The sequence below is a fragment of the Pholcus phalangioides genome, unplaced genomic scaffold (assembly GCF_987345545.1).
Source record: "Pholcus phalangioides strain wild (caught in Gottingen) unplaced genomic scaffold, Ppha-v1.0 ptg000008l_1, whole genome shotgun sequence".
Taxonomy (NCBI): Eukaryota; Metazoa; Arthropoda; class Arachnida; order Araneae; family Pholcidae; genus Pholcus; species Pholcus phalangioides.
Genome location: NW_028301601.1, coordinates 19,617,183 through 19,635,561, shown reverse-complemented (window position 1 = coordinate 19,635,561; position 18,379 = coordinate 19,617,183). Strand labels below are relative to the sequence as shown.

Here is an 18,379-nt window from a genome sequence, read left to right as displayed (position 1 = left end):
CCCCGTTCCCTTAAAAATACCTGTTTACCAATTTACATATTCTTGAAAATTGTGATCAGATCTAATTGTCATGAGATCCCGAGTCATGCGTTAAGGTTAAAGTAATGGGGAATGGAGGCACCAAAATCATTTGCGTGCTTAGGACCTTCAAATGGGTTAATCCGGCCCTGGCCTCACTCGTGTGCAACCTGGCCCAATAACCATTCTTAAATATCTGCTTTCAATGTTTGCCACACCTGTTGCAATGATGCACCAACGGTATAGTGTGGCTATACACTTGCCTAGCCTAGCTCAATGCTTCTTTGCGGATATTTGCTTCCCGAACAATTTTATCTTCAACCGCGGTTGTTGTGACTACTAAATCACACCTCATTGGACATTTTACCTGTTGTGGTCTTGTATTTGTTAGCGTTCCTCAGCCAATGTATGGCCAAACTGATTCACGACCTCCTATATAATATAGGAGGTCGTGACTGATTGGAGGTTCGAGAAAGAAGGCAACTCCTTTGACTTAGGCTGGAAGGTCCTTAAACGTTCTCTTCGACCTACGTTCCAATACTTTCTGGCCTCCAACATTTCACGATCATTTCCAATGGTGGATTTGTCATACTGCTCGCCCATGACCAACCTTGGTACTATTGGACCAGACTGGACACGCGTGTGGCTCTAGCTTAAGCAAACTCGTAGAGTCCCGTGTTACATCTGCTGCCTTGAGAACTTTCTCGTCATTCGTTTCATCGCCCTCCACAAGAGGCGATAAATAAATAAATATAAATATATATATCACCAATTTTTAAGAAAATACTGAACTAAACAAAGGAAACAAAAACACTTTATTGATGAAACAAAAGAAAGAAACTTGATATGTCTTTATTTCCCCCAAAAAATATTTGGCTCCTTTTTTGAAACTTGGTGCCAATCACCTCCAAACCAAAACACAAATAAATTTTCACACAACCGAACGTATACATTCATGTAACCGTATCTACAATCAAATCTTTGAACCAGGAAACGGGATTTTCCTGATTAGGACTGATAAAAATCATGTTCATGCTCGAGAGCTTCCAGTCCCCCCCCCCCCCCCCGAGCAGACACGAACTCGAAATTTACGAAACTCGAATCTTGAGGAAACACATTGAAACACACATATTACATCAGTCTTCGTTTCTCCATCGTTTTCTAAGGATAATCGCTGAAAGACTTGCACACGATGGATCACCCATGTGCTTTCAGGAAAAAAAAAATATATATATATATGTTTGTGCAGTTTTCCAAGCGATTTCGAAATGACACGTTTATGATGAATTATTTTCTTTGGGTTTTCAGAGCACCCTGTCCAATATATGAATGACTCCATTCGTAGCTCCTAGATCACCGTACCTCATTCTCGCCTCGTTCACGTGTATGCAATCTAAAAGAAGAAGAGAAATATGCTATTTATTCACAAGTCATGGGAAAAACTTCATAGAGTGACATGACACATCTAAGCAAACAATTTTCGTCGTACAATGCATGGTCGTAACACCACCGGTGAATCACTAGACGGCGCTGTGACCGAAAGCATAAAGCTCTGGTTTTTCAACTTATTCGATCGTAGATTGCTGAAGGGACATCTGATTTCATGAATCAGGAAGGCCGGATATACATTTTATGTATGGTGATGCGCCGAGGCGTACACAGGATTGACCTGTCGTGGGAAAGGGGGGGGGGGTCACAGAGAATTCCTTTCAGAGAAATTTATCAACCCTCATTGAAACCATTTAAATTATCTTAAATAGATTAAAATAGCATTTGATCATTTTTGTCGCATCACGACCATTTTCCATTTTCTGCAAACGAGGACTATTTAGACTGGGATCCACAATTTATCGCAGATTTCGAACGGCGGTGTTCAACATTTTTGTATTTTTTATACTCACTGGGGGGGGGGGGGGGTTGGTGCTCTAACCCATCGGTGTGGGACTCCCTGCGGTAACAATCTCTTTATACGTGGTCATGTTGTCACCGTATCTGTTGTACCTTCGAGTCAGGAAAGTTTCTGACAAGAACGAATCGGGTATCGAACTTGCGACACCCTCTAAACACTATTTAAAGGTGTCGTTAGGCGAGTAGCTTACCGACTTGGTCTACCGCGCCTTCAAAATAGCATGTAAAAGATATTTTCTTTTGATGTTTTAATTTTTTTTTCAAATTTTTCATTTTCTTGGGAAGGGGCACGAACTCCCTAAGTCCCTTTTCCCCTGCGTACGCCTCTAGTTCTGCGGACGGGAATGCCCTGAAAGCCCTAATAATAATTAAGCCCCATTTTTTTTTTCTTATTATATTTTTTGAGTAGAGGAAACTGTTGTATATTGACGAGAGTAAACATTGAAGCACTTGAAATAGTTTTAATGGTATTGTATTTGTTGGAGTGCAAAAAAAAAAGAGATTAGAAACGCATAACGTCACAACTGAATGTCGTTTCGGCTCTTTGTGACCTTGACAGAGATTTTTCCAGAAAGTAAATTTTAATTGCAAAAGTTGTGCGTTTTCTTTTTTGCCGTGTTTCCATTGCATGTTTAGAACTATATTTAGTAATTATATCACAACATTACAAAAAAGAAATTTATTGCCTGGAATTTTTAAACTTATTTTGACTATACTTGGTGTGCTGATTTCAAATATGAAAACAGTTTTTCTCTATCAGCTCTAGTTTTTGAAATTCAGCTCAATTATGCAATATTTTAACATTGAGTAACAGTCAAGTTTTTTTATGTGGATTCGTTTTTCTCTGCCTTTTTCTTTCTGCTCCGTGTGCCCAAGTTAAATGTGTGTTGTCTGGCTTTCACAACGCATGGCCGTGAAACAATCCGGATCTAAATAAAGTTTTAAGCGTGTTTTAATCTGTTCCACAGGAATTTTATTCCGCAAATCACGAACAACTACAACATAACTTATAAAGTTCTTTGTTTTGGGGGGCTGAATAAAAGAAAGAATGACATCCAGTCAAAGAAGTTGTAATGATCATCCTGATGTATTTTGCTACTGACGTGGTGAGTACACCCTAAAAGAGAACGGTAAAGCCATTTTTCTGATTTCGTTAAAAGAGCTTACCTTGGGTATTTTGGCGTTAAGCTTGGTGACCAAGATAAAGTTTGGACTCCATACGCAGTGTGTAAAACTTGTGCATAACATCTATGACAGTGGACTAATGGGAAGAGAAGGGATCTCAATACCCATTGTTCACTCACCAAAATGAAAGAGGAATAAGATTTTATCACTTTGGTCATAGAGAAGATAGTTTCACAAACATCAATGAGTAATTTGTGTGGACTTGAAAATGATTAACTTTCTTCTTGGTCAGCAAGGGGCTACATGAAATAGCATTGCTTCATGTGTTTATGGGATAGCAGAGCCTAACAATACCACTGGAGAGGAAAAGAGTGGCCTACGAGAGAAAAAATGGTTGTTGGATTGGAAAAAGAAATGTCGTTCGTGAACCCTTTGCCAGACGAGACAGAATCATTTCGCTTCCTTTGTGTATAAAGCTAGGGTTAATGTAGCAGTTCATGAAAGTCCTTGATCACAGGACAGCCCTTGCTTTGCATACATAGGACAAAAAATGCGCGGAATAAGTACAGAGAAACGTAAAGCTGGAATTTTTGATGGTCCTCAAATCAGACAGCTCATAAATGATCCTCATTTTGTAGATACCATGAATGAGACAGTGTGGATCTCATTTGTCCTTGTTGTTGTTAAAAAATTTCTTGGCAACCACAAGGCTGAAAACTATGTCGAACTAGTTAGCAGCATTCTCAACAACTTTAGAGACCTTGGTTGTAATATGATCATAAAGGTTCATTACTTGCACAGCAACTTAGACCGTTTCCCCGAAAATCTAGGTGATACTAGTGAGGAACAATGTGAACGATTTCACCAGCTATGGAAGACCGATACCAGGGCAGATGGGATACTCATATGATGGTAGATTAGAGTGGGAAAAAAATTAACTTTTCCTGTTGTTTTTATCTGATTTTTTCATTTCTGGTTTTTAATTAAGGTATTAAGATCTATATGAGTGTTGCTGCGTCTTTTTCAATCAATTGAAATGATAAAAATTAGTTAAGCAATTTTTTTCCTTCAATTTCATGCCTGTACTCTGAGCCTAATTTAATGTGTTAACGAGAATAACGCTATTTTCATATCTCACAAACAAGAGCTGATGAGCAAAAACTAATATCATATTCGTTTTCAGCATATGAAATACACATAAAGCCATTTAAAAAAAACCCGGCACTAAAATCAGTGTTGCGCAGTGTATGCAAACATCTGATGAACCATACCAAGTGCTCAATCATACCAAATACTGTGAATAAAGTTATTGATATCAATATCTCTCACACAAATGGTGGAACATCGGGTATCTTGGAATAATATAAAACTTCTCTTCCATCCCTTTTGGTAATTTCCTGGTCAAATTTGTTGGAAAAATTTTACGAAGTGAATTTTCTTAGGAGGAGAGTTGAGATAATATTTTATTGCTCATCACTGCCAGGTAAAACAAATGTTGGTAATAGGGCTGGACAAATCTCTTGTTCGAGACGTAAAATTTTCGATCGGCATGCATTTTTTTTACCACATGCCTGGCACGGTCATGTAGAAAAACTGTACAGTGTAAACAGTTCTGTTTTTCCTCATTTTTTCACCTTAAGTGTTCCTAGTAACAATATAATGAAATTTCACGGAAATGCTTCCTTTGGCAGCCATGATCAATACATTGATATCTAGTCAATGTATTTTGATCTTTTTTATGGTCCTAATATTTAGCAGTACGGTGCAGTCATGGGGCCCTTATAAACTGCAACTGAGAATGTAATCTTTATCGGACTCCCGGCGGGATATTTCACAGGACTTTCTTTAAAATTTCTCTGTATTTTAACTCTTTTAAGTGTATGAAACGCTTTAGTAACTTTAACTCTTTCGGTGAAAATAATAATGAATGAAAGATGTTTGTTAAAGATTACTCTCAAATATTCGTGTATGTCAGGAAAGAGGAATTATGTTGCCTTGAACATTGATGAATTAGTTCAAATGCTTTTTGGAATTTAAATAGAAAATCTAACAGCGATCGAAATAGAAAAAGTTTTGCACTAGGACTTTTGCTGCTATCTATCGAATAAAAGCAAAACTATCTGTGATAATGTTTAAAATAAAATAGTTTTTGGTTTTAAACTGCCATGCACAGAATAAAAATAACAACATATTGTATAAAATATAAATTTATTATTCTTATGCTGCATTAAGTGTAAATCTTATGCGCTGAAATATCGGTTACTATATTTTTCCTAAATCCTAAATATGACATAGTGGCCTGTGGGTTCCGACTGAAATTGGCAATCAGTGCATACCCCTGAGTCATTTCTTAGCCATCCTGGACTAGTAGTGCTATTTTCGCCATGGTTGTATATGTTTTATTTTTTAAACTACTTAGAGTTTAATATTACCCATATTGGGTTATTAATCTAGGGGGAAAAGAAAGCTTAAGTAGGCTGGAGGAGAAATAGAAAGCAGAAAGTGTCACTCAACAGGGCAGTGACAGAATGTCACTTCATCAGCCTGTTAGGACGTCATTAAGTTATAATTAATGCTATTCTTTTAACATTAATCATTCATCATAATGCATATATTACCTACTCTCATTTTTATGTTCAGCGTCAACTATAGATCATATTAATAAATGCGATTATATGTTATTAAATGCAGTTAATTATGATTATTTGATTAAATATATATTATCTACAAATTTGATATTTTGCAGTTGGTCTAATTATTTACACTATATATAGTTGCTTATATACACTTTTCACAATCCCGGTACCTCCGGTCTTTTCATAACCAGAAAGTTTTTGGGTCTGGAAAAAGCTGATATCTGATCTTTTGGGTAAGTGGATATTTCCCTAAGATGTTGGTATTCTGACTCTTCAAGAGTTTGGAAGAGATTATTAGCCAGCTTTTGAGCAAAGGCGTGTATGGTTGGCATTCCTATATCGTTTCTTATACTTCTATTCCTGATGAACCAATTGGCTCCCAGCATAGCTCTTATTGTTTTGTTTTGATATTGTTCTAATTTAACCATGTGTTGATTGCTCGAGTAGAGCCACACTGGTGCAGCATATAAAAGTATGGATCTGATAGCCATTTTGTATACATTTAATTTGTTCTTGATTGTCAATGTTGATCTGCTTGCAAGTATGCGTTTTAAAGTGTGTTTTGCTACGTCTGCTCTTCGTATTACATAATTGCGTTGTTGCACAAATGTCAATCGTTTGTCAATTATTATTCCCAGGTATTTAGTACTTATAACCGGTTCAATGAATTTCCCCCCAACCACTATTCCGGCATCTGGGGGTAGATCTAGTTTTCCTGTGATCCACATAAATACTGTCTTGTCTGCATTAAGTTTAACTCTGCTGTTTTCGCACCATGTTTCGACTTGATCAATTAATTCTTGTAAATTACTTAATGCCTTCTGTGGTTTTCTATCTGTACAAATTATCATTGAATCGTCTGCGTACAGCGCAGTAATACCCTTAATTGCCACTGGAAAATCATTCATGTGATAATTGTGGAGGCAAGGTCCTATAACACTGCCTTGCACTATAGATGATCTAATTCGTCTAGTTGTAGATATTGTGTCATTGATTTTTACATAAAAAGTTCTTGCTGCAAGATAATGACGTACAATTTTAATTATGCTAAAGGGTAGGGCCATTCTAACCATTTTATAGAGCAACCCCTCATGCCACACTTTGTCAAATGACTTACTTAAATCCAACAGTGCAACTGCAGCTGTATCATGATAAATTCTAGCTTCTTGGAGTGTTTCTATAACTTTTAATAATTGTGTGGTTGTAGAATGACCGTCTCTAAATCCATGTTGTTCGGGCCCAATTGTTGGATGAGACTTTTCGTAAGTGTTGATACGTGTTACCACAACTCTCTCGAATAACTTTCCAAAATTACTAAGCAATGAGATGGGTCTCCAATTGCTTGGAAAGTGCAAATCTTGGCCAGCTTTTGGTATAATTTTAACAATTGCTGTTTTCCAGTTAGATGGGAAATATTTGAGCTCCAGCAATCTATTAAAAATTTTGACAATATATTCTAAAATATTATTGGGCAAATTCTTCAGTGCCATATTTGAAATTAGGTCATGCCCAGATGCTTTCCGAATTTTCAAATGTTTTATTATTGTTTTTAATTCATTGATATCTGTTGGAGTGAGAGCTGTTTGTGTTTCAGGTGGAGGATTATCAAAATATTCATTAATAGTTCTAAGCACTCTCTCGACCTGAACATTTGAAGTATTAGTGTTTGGTGAGAATTGCAGTTCAAAGGTATCTGCAAATACTTCTACCTTATCTTCATCTGTATATACCAGTCCATGCGGGCCATGTATAGATGTAAGTCTTTGGCTACGGGGTTTTTGTGCTCTATAAATTTTATAGAACGACCCATCCTCACAATTAGCATCTTCTAGGAACCTTAGAAATCGTTCACTTGTAAATTCCCTGATTTCTCGACGTGTATTGTTTCGTAATGTTGTATATCTGAGTCTATGTGTAGCATCTCTGGTTCTTTGCCACCTTCTTCTAGCTCTATTCTTTTCTCTTATCATTTCCCTCAGATATCTGGGGAGTGCTAATGGGTTGTTTTCGTTTGACCTTTCCCGAGTGGAATTATTAACAGTGTCCTGCAATTTTTGTGTTAATGAGTTTATTTCATTTTCTATATCTATGGTACACTCACTAGCATTATCTGGTGTTTCAATTCCTGTAAGCACTTGCCTATATAGTGGCCAGTTTGTAACTTTTTTGATTTTTTGTTGTATGGGAATTTCGAAATCAACATCAATAATTGTTGGAATGTGATCTGATGTAAGTGCTGATATTACCTCTACTGCTAAAGGAACACTGAGGTTTTTGACCAGTGTAATATCTAGGACGTCTGGTATTCGGTTGCTGTCATCCGGATAGTGTGTCGCAGCACTTGGCCCGTATGTAATAATATTTTTATTTCTGCAATACTGCTCTAATATACGTCCTGCTGCATTGTAATTATTTGAATTCCAAATTGGTGATTTAGAATTTAAATCACCGCTAAGAATTGTTGCATAATTGCAGTCAAATATATGATTTAACAGAGAGATATCAAATTGATTATTTGGTGGTTTGTATAAAACACAAATTCGGATTTTTCTAGTGCTAGTGAGGTGCAAATCCACTGCCAACGCTTCGCAATCTCGGGAATGTGGGAGGTCAACAATGTCATAATTTAAATGCCTTTTGATATATAAGGCTACTCCCCCTCCTCTTTCGTGCGTTCTATCTTTCCTTATACAATCATAATTTGCTATCTTAGCTGTATAACATGGTTTTAAAAATGTTTCGCAAATTAACATCAGATCAAAATCTTCATCTGCAACAATTTCTCTTAATTCTTGGAGATCACGAATAATACCTCTGGCGTTCCACGCCATGATCTTGAGATATTTTATTTGTTGTGAACTATTATTGAACATTGGTGAAGTTTACCGATAATAGTTTCATAGATATTTCAGTAAAGCTATCAATAAATACTGAGTATTTTTCTTGATATGTCTTAGCTTGTAATATGTTATTAAAACATTTTCTCATTAGACCCATTAACTCCTGTAAGGGGAATGATATCTCATTATTACCGGTATTCACAATCTGGGACACCTCCCCATCTATCCTGTTGGGAGGGATCTTTGCGGTTACCTCATTATTTACACTTTCCCTACGTTCAACTGCAATAGTTGATGTGGGTATAATTTCTGGTACAGAGTATACATTATTGTTTGTTTCAGTCATGTTAACATCTTTTGATGTCATTGTGTTTTTGTTAGTTTCTATTTTGTTATTTTCCACCTCTTCGTGGACATTTGCAGCTTTTGCATATGTCTTATGCCTTCTTGTAGGTCTATTATTTACTTCTGTTGGTTTTTGCTGTTGAGGTAATTCCTCAGCTTCAATGTCTATTTTCTCAATTTCATCGTCACTTGAACTTGTGACGGAAAAAAGCCTGGGCTTTGGTGGTCTAAGTTTTTGTGACCCAGTAATTGCTTTAGGACCAGATTTTTTAAGGTTCCCCGGGTACCTTTTACATCCTCGGAAACTCGCCGGATGATTTAAGGAACAGTTTATACACACTGGTAAGTCCTTACCCTTTACCTTATCACACTGTGATGTGTGATGTTTTTCTGGACATTTGACACAGCGGGCTTCGTTATAACAATTTCGGGCTGTGTGCCCATTCCAGGCTTGACAGTTGTAGCACTGCGTGTACCCCTTCCTTCTTTTGTATGTTTCAACCCTTATCTTTAAGTAATTTAATGAAGATATTTGATATATTTCCTTGCTTTTATCTGTTCTTGGCAAATAAATGAGCCATAATGGTATTGGGACCATAATCTTTTCACCATCTTTATGACGGGGGCTCTTTAGCTGTACCACACTAATAATTGTGTAACCCAACTCCTCGAGAGATTCTTTGATCTCATCGCAAGATGTTGTTGTATCCAAATCCCTAATAACCACTCTTATGTTTTTGTCTGACTTTAGTGTGAATGTGCTAAAATTTACTCCCTCTTTTTCAAGCATTTTAGTCACAGCTCTATGATCATTTTCTGTTGTTACGTGTAATTGCAATGTTGTGCCAGTTTTTTTGGCATCAAAATTTGATTCGCAAACACCCCTAATTTTAACTGAGAGTTCTTTCCAGTTCTTGTATTTTGTCAGATTTAATGGGGGTATTCTGACTTTTTTCTTCTTTTTTTCAACCAACTGCCACTCATTTGTGTTAGTGGGATCTGGATCATTTGTATTTTCTTTTTCAACATTTTTACTTATTGACTTTCCATTAGCCCTATTGGGCAAACAATTATCAGGTTGCTTAGATGGGCCAGCCACCTGATCATCTGCTATGATTTTTGTTTTTTCTTGTTGATTGTTTTGGGAAGCCTGGGATTCATCCGCAGTCCGAGTTTCCTTTTCAACAATTACCTTATCGTTGACAATAATGCCATGAGTTACTTTAGTTTTCTTTTTACTTCGCGTCCCTATCGGATATTTTTTGTCATCCCTATCCTTACTTAAATACAATCCACATTTCTGGAAATCACAATTGTATAATTTTTTCATACTACAGAGAATTTCGGTACTAATTATTTTATCAGACGCAGCATCTTTTGAATTTTCGTAGTCTCCAACTAATTTTATAATGGTACGTAAGATACCATTAGTTTCACATTCACTATCAATTTCACATAGCCATTCACTGAACTTATTATGATTTATGAACTCTTGAATAATTGGATCCAGTTCATAAAAAATAAACTCTAAAGTGTCCTGAAGAGGTAGCTTTTCATCATCTACAGTTTCTTTGATCTTATCAATTATGTTACTAACATTTAACTTATCATTATTTAGCAATACACTATGCGCAAAGCATACCATCATCTTATTTTTACCAACCATGGTCCGCGACATTTGCACTACTATTCACAGATGAAACTCGGCCAAAAAGAAAATGACAACAGAAGCAGCACTTACCATTTTGTCGCCGCTAATACAGTTATCCATTCATCTAGCCGATATATATCCAATAGGCACTAAATGTCTCGGACGTGGAATCCAAAGTATCAAAATTTGCAGAAATACGTTGTATATTTTTAAGTTTGCCGCAAAATGAGAATTGTAATTACCAAAAAAATATAGTAACAGGTGTTTTGGCGTGTAAAATCTAGACTGGCATGCAGCATAAAAATAAAAATTTTAGAATTTTATACCATATATAGTATATTTTCTTGCTGCACATGAGCTTAAAACATATTACTATTTTATTTTGAGAACCATGACAGATAGTTTTATTTTTATTCAACAGATGGCAGCAAAATCCCGTCAATTCTCGTTTATATTGATTTATTGTAGCAATGTCCAAATTATAAAATGTAATGCCGAGAAGTTTAGGAGAGAAATTTCCCTCAAAAAATTTTTTTTCCTCCGGTTCACAAATTATTTCTCATATTTGTGACAGTACGCGAAAAATTTTCACTTAATTTCAGCGATCTACAATTTGAAAAATGTTGAAGTACTCTGAGCTAAACCGTACAAAAGGCCCAGACTTCAGTTTGAATTCGCAATTTTACGCATTGCCTTATAATTCGACACTATAATGTGCCCTCTGAGATTTTTTACTCAAATACTCATTACATTTTTCCAGTGATATTTGTATTTTTTGTCTTTGAAATTTTACCCTGTTTCAAGGTACCAGACCACCTACTACTTACCAAACCAAGGGCCGCCAACAAGACCTAATGTTGTACCTTGGAACATTTCAGCCAGCTCTTTTAAAATCCATATCTCATGGTTATAATAGAACAGAAAGATTATTTAAATACAGTAAGACCCCTCATAAAGGCCATCCCTCAGATGCGGCCGCCCCTCTTTTACGGCCAAATAATAATTTCCCCTTGTATAATAAAAGTATGTATTTCAAACCCCTGATTAACGGTCACTCCTCTTTTAAGGCAGAATGCTTTTGTTTCTATCGGTGCCCGCAAACAAGAGGTTTCACTGTGTAACCCGATGTATCATACAGTATACAGTGCCGTCCAGTGGTCCATCACTTGTGTTTCGACCATGCTTTGTGTAACAAACATTTTTCGTCTAGCTCTATTACTTCTGAAAGTTTTGCCCATGAGTTTTGAATCACACTGTGTTTCGAAGAGCCTCCAAATTTATTCTAATCAGAATTCAACCTACCGGGTGGTTTCGTGATACTTATGGGTGTTCCAGCGAGGTTGTCCATCTTAAGACCATCGTACATTCCTTCCGTGTATGTTGTCCCTTTGACAATATGGCGCTGCACAAAATCTGCGAATAATAAATTTTTGTTTTTGATTAATTGTAGGAATAACCAAATGACCATTCTCGTATGCGAAAGGTTTCAATATAACTACGTACATCTAAAGGTTTGATTATTATTAGTCTCTCAGAAATTAATACTTAAGATTTAGCATTTTCGGTTGTCAGGCACATGTTTCAGCTGCTGTTGTGCCTTTCTATCAAATTGAAATTAAAATCTATGGCAAAACGGTAAGTGGAAGGCCTACCAAGATGTTCGGCCTTTACTTTTACCGTTGACTGGTGCATTTCTAATATATTTACAAGATGTTCATCCAATACGTCGGATCTAATTGAATTTCAGTGATTGATGTTACTTTAAAAATAAGTTGGTAAGGTTATGTTGCTTAAACGTGTAGAAGCATTTATGAAGTCTATTTAAAAAAAAAAAATGCGGAATGGATACAAATTTAATCACTAAATTTGTATTCATTCCGCATTTTTTTTCTTTTTTTTTATTCAGTATGTCGTGTACTTTTACACTTTTACACTCTATTCAGTAGTGTCAGGTGTGATTTCATGCATAGCCAATTCTGTAAGCATACATTTCTTTTCTTCAGCCGTACGTGTATTTTTCGATACTTTGGTCCTATCACATTCAAAGATATATATTGTATTTTTTCTCCAAAACTCCTTCAAAATATTCTCGATGTATTCACATTGTTAACAAACCCGTTTCTCACTTTTCTTACTTTGTGTAACTTCGATACGCTTCGCGTACATGTATTCTCTCCTGTAACTGTGTATCATGCGACCATTTTTTTCCTCACACCCCACATATTCCTCTATAATTCTGACGAACTAGGAAGTGCATAACGCTTCCCTTAGCCGTTTGCGTATTCATATAGTTTGTAAGTGGATTGTTTATTCATATATTTTCATGAAATAGTGTATTGTTAGATATTTGAAATGCAGCGGACCTGCACGTGTGAACTCTTTCCCTAGCCGCTAATTTTCTATTCCTTCCGCAGGGACACAATTGCATTTTTTCTCAATGTAGTTTTTATATACAGATTGTCATGCACTTTCCCCTCCCCTCCCCCCTTTCGAGTAGTGAAAGATGTAATTTCATGCATACCCAATTTTGTAAGTAATGCAAATTTTTTTTTTTCCCTGCAGCTCTTGCTTTTAACTGTACGTGTATTTTTCGATACTTTGATTTTTCACATCATCTCGACTCTTCCCGGTCCTGCCATACTCTTTTTTACCCCGGCGGTGACCTATCGGTTAGAAATTCTTCGGAATATGGACTGGGTCGTTGATTCGGTTAGTAAGACTATTGGAGATGTGCGATGATTTACGTGAAATTTTGCTCAGATCTGAATTGATATTCTGTCGGCCTTGCTTAAAATAACATCAATTATTCCATCTTATAATATTTGATTAACCTCTTAACGATCAGGAACGAGATATCACGACCGTGTGTAAATTGAAGAAATACATCCGAGCTCTGTCTCCCTTCCTTCGGGACTCTTCATTGATAATCCTGTAGCACAAAAAAACTCTTTTTTTCTTTACACTAGTATTATATTTTTATCTTTTCTTCCTCCCTGTGGTGTGACGATTAATAGAAATATAGTATAACATATATACGGAAAGGGTAGTTGGGAGAGGAGGAAATAACGGAAACCTCCATTTACTCTTCCCTCACCCTCTTTCCTTCATTACTCACGTGTAAACAATGCTAGCAGTTTTTTTTTTTTTTTTTTAGATTTATCTCTATTAATTCAAATGCAAGTCGTCCAATTTTTTTGCCGAAAGCCAGCACGTAAAGGGGTTAAATTGGGTGTCGATTATATGAAGGGAAAACATGAATTGTTATGTCACACTACAGGGTATCCTATAAATTCGTAAATAGTGTGAAATTAATAAGAATTGAAGGAATAGGTATATTTGAATGCAGTTTGCGAGAAAGTTATTTTCAAGAAGGGAGATTTTTTTTGTAGAGAAGAAAAAATTGGTTAATTTTATGTCGGTAGGTGCCCGAAGGCAAATCACTGGAAATGTGAAAATTGCCGGGTGTACAATTAACAGCTCATTGCTGAATTTTCTGTTACTGGCACACGCGTAGTAAGGTTTTCCTTGTGTTGTTGACCATTGGTAGATAAAGCACCATTGGTGAAGTTGTTTTTTCACCGCAGCCACGAATCGCCAGCTGAAGCTTTTACAAACGTTTCGGACGCAGAAGAGATTTTAAAAGTTGTTTTTCATGGAATTCTGTGATTTGCTTCCGTGTAGCGCCTTCTATCGACAAAAATTTTAACTAAGTTATTTTTCTGTACCTTGAAAATGTTGGCTGTATAGTTGATCTGGAGCAACTTCCTATCGCTTGGATTCCCGACTACTACAATTACTAGCTTCACGTCATCTGCGAATTTGCTAACAATCCCATCGATATTCCTGATCGAGTTTCGATAAAAAGTGAAAAAAGTATGGGGCCAAGAACATTTCCTTGAGGGAACTCCATTTGTGATACCTGTCCAATCAGAAAATTTCTCGTTGATCATATCCCGCTGTGACCTATCTCGACGATACTATCTGACTATTAAGACCCATCTCCACCATTATATCTAGTTCAACAAGTTGACGCCACCCCCCCCCCCCCCTTCCAATTCCAATCTCACGTGGAGATGCTTCAAAAGTTTACCCTAATGGACCCGATCGAATACCTTCTGGAAATCAAGAAACAAAACATCGACATGTTTTCTTTTGTCCAAAGACGATGCCACATGATCACATAAAGAAAGAAGATTGGTTACTCAAGACTTCCTTTTCCTGAACCCATGCCGGTTTTTTCTTCAATAAATCAATACATTATTCTCGTCCATCCACTTACCGGTTGATAATCCACTTTTGATAATGATTTCCAAAATTTTCGAGACGAAGCTCGTTAAACTCACTACCACTACTACTACACCGTACATGCGCCTCGTAAACATTCCTCTGGGGAATTTTTAATGAATTGGTGTTTGTCGGAAAGTGTTGTGTGTATATCATGTGTGGCTCAAACAAGTTTACGATGTCAGAGTTTCTAAAATTGGCGATGTCCGATAGCATCTAGCCTGGGCGATTAGGTCATTAGAAATAAATGAAATGGATTATAAATAAATAAATAATAAATTCTGCGTATGCAGAATTTTCTCGAGGGGGGGGGGAAGGTTTTCAAATTTTTTTTCCTTCTGATGTGGGGGAAAGGGTTTACGTTTTTTCTTGCAAAATAACACTATAATATTGGCTCAAGGGGGGTTAGAACCCAAACCCCGTCCTTTTGCATATGCTAATGAAAATGAGCAAACCAGCGTCGTGCAGAATGCCCGTGTGAAATTAAGGGTCCAGTTATACGTGCATTAGTCAATTGACTGTCAAATTGTAATCGTCGATATAAAATCGGAATCTTGAATTTGCATCGTCAAAATAATGCAAGATCGGAATCTTGAATTTGTATCGTCAGTATAATATAAGATTGGAATCTCGCATTTGTCTATGAACTTGTCAGCAGCCCGATCTTCTTCACATCTTCCAACGTGCATGCATGGCTTAATTAATGTTTTCCATATCTTCCGATTTGCCCTTGTTCATTCTACTTGTTCCTGTGGAGCTGGCGACCGAGGATGACAGTTCCACGGGAACAAGTTGAATGAACAAGGATAAGTTGAAAAAGAAGCCAGTTCCTGCATACACGTTGAGAGATGTCAAGAAGAGAGGACTGCTGCTGACAGGGACAGACAGTTCATAGTCAAATTCAAGATTCTAATCTTATACTATCTCAAAACTCACTGGACGATACTTGGATACGGTTGCTCTACTACCTTTTTTGAATATCGGAACTGCATTAGCAAGCTTTCAATCTCGAGAGACGTTTTCCTGAGTAACTCTACTCCTGTAAATCTATGCAAATGACACCAACAATTTCCCTAAGGACCCTAGGATAAATATCACCTGGTCCTGGTGCTTTGCTTGCACATACATTTTTAAGATACTTTTAATAACATAAAAGTTCCCAATGTCTTTATAGCATTATCCAGGGAAATTATTCTAATAAGCAGGGAACTTCAGCATTGAAGCTGTGGGAGAAATTTTGGTTCAGGAAGGATTTATTCCTATAGGCGGGGTAATGATTTATCCGTTACTACTTAAACAGGGCGGACTGTATATGATACGATCCACGTCTGAAGTCTAGAAGCTTCGCGAAGTGGTCGGTCACTTCGCGGAACGTTCAGACTGCGGACATTTGAACTTTTACCACAACATTATGAGTATATACACATAAATTAGTAGTTTTCATCACCTCTAGCGGCATCAGGATTCGTGATCAATTCTTGGTACAATTCTGGCGCCATACTTTCGAAAGCACATTTTGTTGGAGCGAATACAGTGAATGGACCGCTTTTACCTAAAGATACGAAGAAATGTTTAGTAAATGAGTATTCTGTCGTACAGTATAATGCTCGAATTATTCATAAGACATTTCAAAGATATACGAGATCGAAACGTCCGAGAGATTGCTTCGGCAATGAAATTGAGAAAAGAGTTAAAGTAACGATGTATATGTTACAGTAAATCTGATAAATCCGATTATTATGGTACAATTCTATTGTGCATAATCACCGACCAGTTTGGTTTGATAAATTTCCCTAAATTTATCAATTTTATTGGTGATTATGCATAATACACGTGTCGTTGGTAAACATGATAAATCGAACCCATTGCCGTGATAAGATTTATTATTTAGATGACCGTACTGGAAAGCCAGGGTCTGAACAGGATATAATGAGTTCTGACTTAACAAATTTCTACGAACCTCTCCGAAATAACTCCTATTTGACGAATTCTGAAATCGGACTTCGATATAAGGTGAGTTATATCGATATAACCAACTATTTAGCAAACTATACGATAGCAACCCGAAATAATGATCTCTCATTTAACGTATTTTATGATTGTGCTACGATATAATGAACTCCTATTTAACAAATTTTACGATATTATCACGGTATAACGAATTCGCATTTAACAAACTCTATGATTTAACGAATTTTTACAAGTTTTGTGCGGAAACAATAAACAATCACACTCTTATTTGACAAATTCTACAATCGAATCTCGATATAACGAACTCCAATTTAACACATTTTACGATTCTACCCCGATATAATGAACTCTCATTTAACAAATATCAATTCCTGACATTACGTATCATTTCATCAAATTATCATTACGTATAACTTTTTAGTTTTTAGCATTTACCAACGACGCTTGGGTATTATGTATGATCACCGGTAAAAGTGGTGAATTTATCAAACTTAGAGATGATTGGCAATTACGAATAATTACCCGGTTATTATGCATAATAAACGATTTACCACATTTACCGTAACGTATATAATGTTCCGAGTGTCGGTGATTTTGACGTGAAAAAATCGACTACACTCCTTTCCAACTTACCTTTCAAATCTATTCCCGAAACTTTAACGATTTTAGTGAAGTTCCGCAGCAATGGTGACTTGGACATCGTCAGATCTAGATCACCGACAGGTGGAGACATCGTGTTGTTGACAATCGCGACGTCGATCCTATCTTTCGATCGCATCATTTCTTGAACCGGACAGCCAGAGAATGTGAGTAACTGAAAAACGATAAAGAAACAGTACTGTGAAGTTATGTAATAACTGAAGTGATGGATCTCCTAAAACAGAGCAAAAAAATTGAATTCACTACAAAAAATGATGGAATCAGCGTCCAAATGATGATGGCAGAATAACACTCACCGTGTTATTCTTGTAGACGTTGATGCGCAGGGGTATATTAGGCAGCAAGGTGGGCAAAGTCCACTCGTTCGCCTCGAAAGATGGCCAGACCCTCGGTGTCGTGAAGACGTGATACTTGACGAGTCTCACCAGAGCCCTCCTGTTTGTGACTGCGATCATCCTCAGCGTTGGGGACATGCGGGCTATGGCGGCATTTGTTGGTAGAATCAAGGCGCAAGGAGCTGTAATCAATCACACCAATAATGTAAGTCTAAATCCCTTAAAAATTCTTATAAAAGCAAATGTTTTAATTCCGTTTTTGTTGTAGTTTGCACAGATTATAGGGTGAAGCAAAGAACACCCTCTGGTGAAATTACAAAGGAAACAGAGAAAATTCAATTATTGAATAACTGCCATAAAGAAAAGAACAATCATAATTATATTGAGCCAAAAAAAAGTTCAATGGAGAAGGTCACCAGTCACCAATATGGATATGACAACTTATGCAGGATCCACAGGCTCATGAACGTCGATCCACAACAATAATAAGATTATCAATGGCGTTTTGCGGTATCAGGGTCTATTCAAGCGCGAAAGACTCGTTCGCAGCTCACCGAGGCTTTGGGACGGGTCACGGAGAGCAGTTGAATGTTTTCCATGGATGTC

General features: G+C 36.8%; 1 protein-coding gene across 1 annotated transcript in view; it reads right to left on the bottom strand.

Annotated features, from left to right (window-relative positions):
• Nucleotides 1–1,084: 1,084 nt before the first annotated feature.
• LOC149083954 (transforming growth factor-beta-induced protein ig-h3-like) overlaps nucleotides 1,085–18,379 on the bottom strand; it is a 70,155-nt gene continuing 52,860 nt past the window's right edge. The window contains exons 16-20 of the mRNA XM_089234328.1: nucleotides 17,735–17,955; nucleotides 17,412–17,592; nucleotides 16,255–16,359; nucleotides 11,826–11,936; nucleotides 1,085–1,411 (exon numbers count right to left, since the gene is read on the bottom strand). Of these exons, the coding sequence (XP_089090454.1) occupies nucleotides 1,323–1,411; nucleotides 11,826–11,936; nucleotides 16,255–16,359; nucleotides 17,412–17,592; nucleotides 17,735–17,955 (707 nt within the window). The 3' untranslated portion in view covers nucleotides 1,085–1,322. The remainder of the gene's footprint in view (nucleotides 1,412–11,825; nucleotides 11,937–16,254; nucleotides 16,360–17,411; nucleotides 17,593–17,734; nucleotides 17,956–18,379) is intronic.